The following is a 1479-nucleotide window of genomic DNA, read 5'->3' on the forward strand; positions in this document are numbered from 1 at the left end:
ATTGGGAATTTTTGGAACAAATGGCGGTCACATCAAAAAGGAAAGCTCAAGCATCAAGGAGAGCACGACCGGCCATTACCCGAACTCAAGTGCACGCGGTAGACGATGGTAATGTTCAAACTTCTAATCAAATTTATGATGTTTGTGCACTTTGTAATGAGTTAGGACATGCGGCTGAAAATTGCCAAGGAATGGAAGGGCAATATGAGGAGGTGAATGCTTTGCAAGGGCAATATGAGGAGGTGAATGATTTGCAAGGGCAATATGAGGAGGTGAATGCTTTGCAAGGGCAATAAGGGGGTGGTAGAAATTACAAAATGAATTCTAACACTTACCACCCCGGTTTGAGAAACCACCGAAACTTTCGATCCGGGAATCCCTCAAATCAAGCCAACCCGAATTTTCAAGGAAGTCAAGGTAACTTTGCTCCACGCCAACCGTTCAATAATCAAAGTGGGTTTTCGGGTCAAAGTTCTTCTGGTGGAAATGAGGTCATGGAGATGCTCAGGGCAATGCAACTAGAGATGCAGCGAAGAAATCAAATGGATGATGTTCACATGCAAAAAGATAAAATCCGTGACAATGCTATTCAATCGTTGACCACTCAAATGGGTCAACTTGCAAGTGACGTGGCATTATTGAAGAAAGAAAAAGGTCAATCACCAAGTGACACAGTGATAAATCCCAAGAACACAAAAAGCATTAACATCAATGTGGTAAGCACCGTTCCAAATACTAAATTTAATGAAACATTGCTAACTTCTTCGTATCAAGTGAACTCAGGTTTGGAAAAAGATGCCGAAGTCGAGAATGATAAAGAGTATGGAGCTCCAATCGTGCGTATCCGAGTGGGGAAACTAAAAATTCCTCATGCATTATTGGATTATGGGGTGAGCATGAGTGTGTTACCAGGTGATCTATACGACATGTATGATTTTGGTCCGCTTCAGGATGTAGACACCATGGTGAATTTGGCGGATGAAAGTTGGAGGCGTCCACGGGGAATGGTTAAGAATGTTATGATTCGGTTGGGAGAATTCGAATACCCGGTGGATTTTCTGGTTTTAGATTATGCTACTACCATGATGGCATCACAGCAAAGGGTGATTTTAGGTCGACCATTTCTCTACACGGTAAATGCTCAAATCGATTGTAGAGTAGGAATCATTACCATAACCGAAAAGAACCGTAAGTTATTATTTGATGTTTAGACTAAGATGATTAGTTACGGTTTTGTTGAGGCGAAGGATAGCGGGTTTAGTGAAAAGGTGTTTCAAAGAATGAGAAGAAATCACCCACCGGATCGTGAAGAAAAGCATAAGGGTTCAAGCAAGAGTGTATTTGATTACCCACCGAGTCGAAACGACACGGATGCATTTTGCTCAATGGCACGAAGAAGTGATGGAGATGGCAGTAACCGCTTCTTTGAGCCACCTTAAATGGGGGTGGCACGTTCTGGCTGAAGACCTGAAAACTTAG

At 42.5% G+C, this 1479-nt stretch overlaps 1 protein-coding gene across 1 annotated transcript; it reads left to right on the forward strand.

The window, feature by feature from the left end:
• Positions 1–317: 317 nt before the first annotated feature.
• LOC110866688 lies at positions 318–1211 on the forward strand. The gene has a single exon (XM_022115831.1). The coding sequence runs from the start codon at positions 318–320 to the stop codon at positions 1209–1211; it is 894 nt and encodes a 297-aa protein (XP_021971523.1).
• The last annotated feature ends 268 nt before the right edge of the window (positions 1212–1479 follow it).

This window comes from Helianthus annuus, chromosome 7 (assembly GCF_002127325.2).
Source record: "Helianthus annuus cultivar XRQ/B chromosome 7, HanXRQr2.0-SUNRISE, whole genome shotgun sequence".
NCBI lineage: Eukaryota > Viridiplantae > Streptophyta > Magnoliopsida > Asterales > Asteraceae > Helianthus > Helianthus annuus.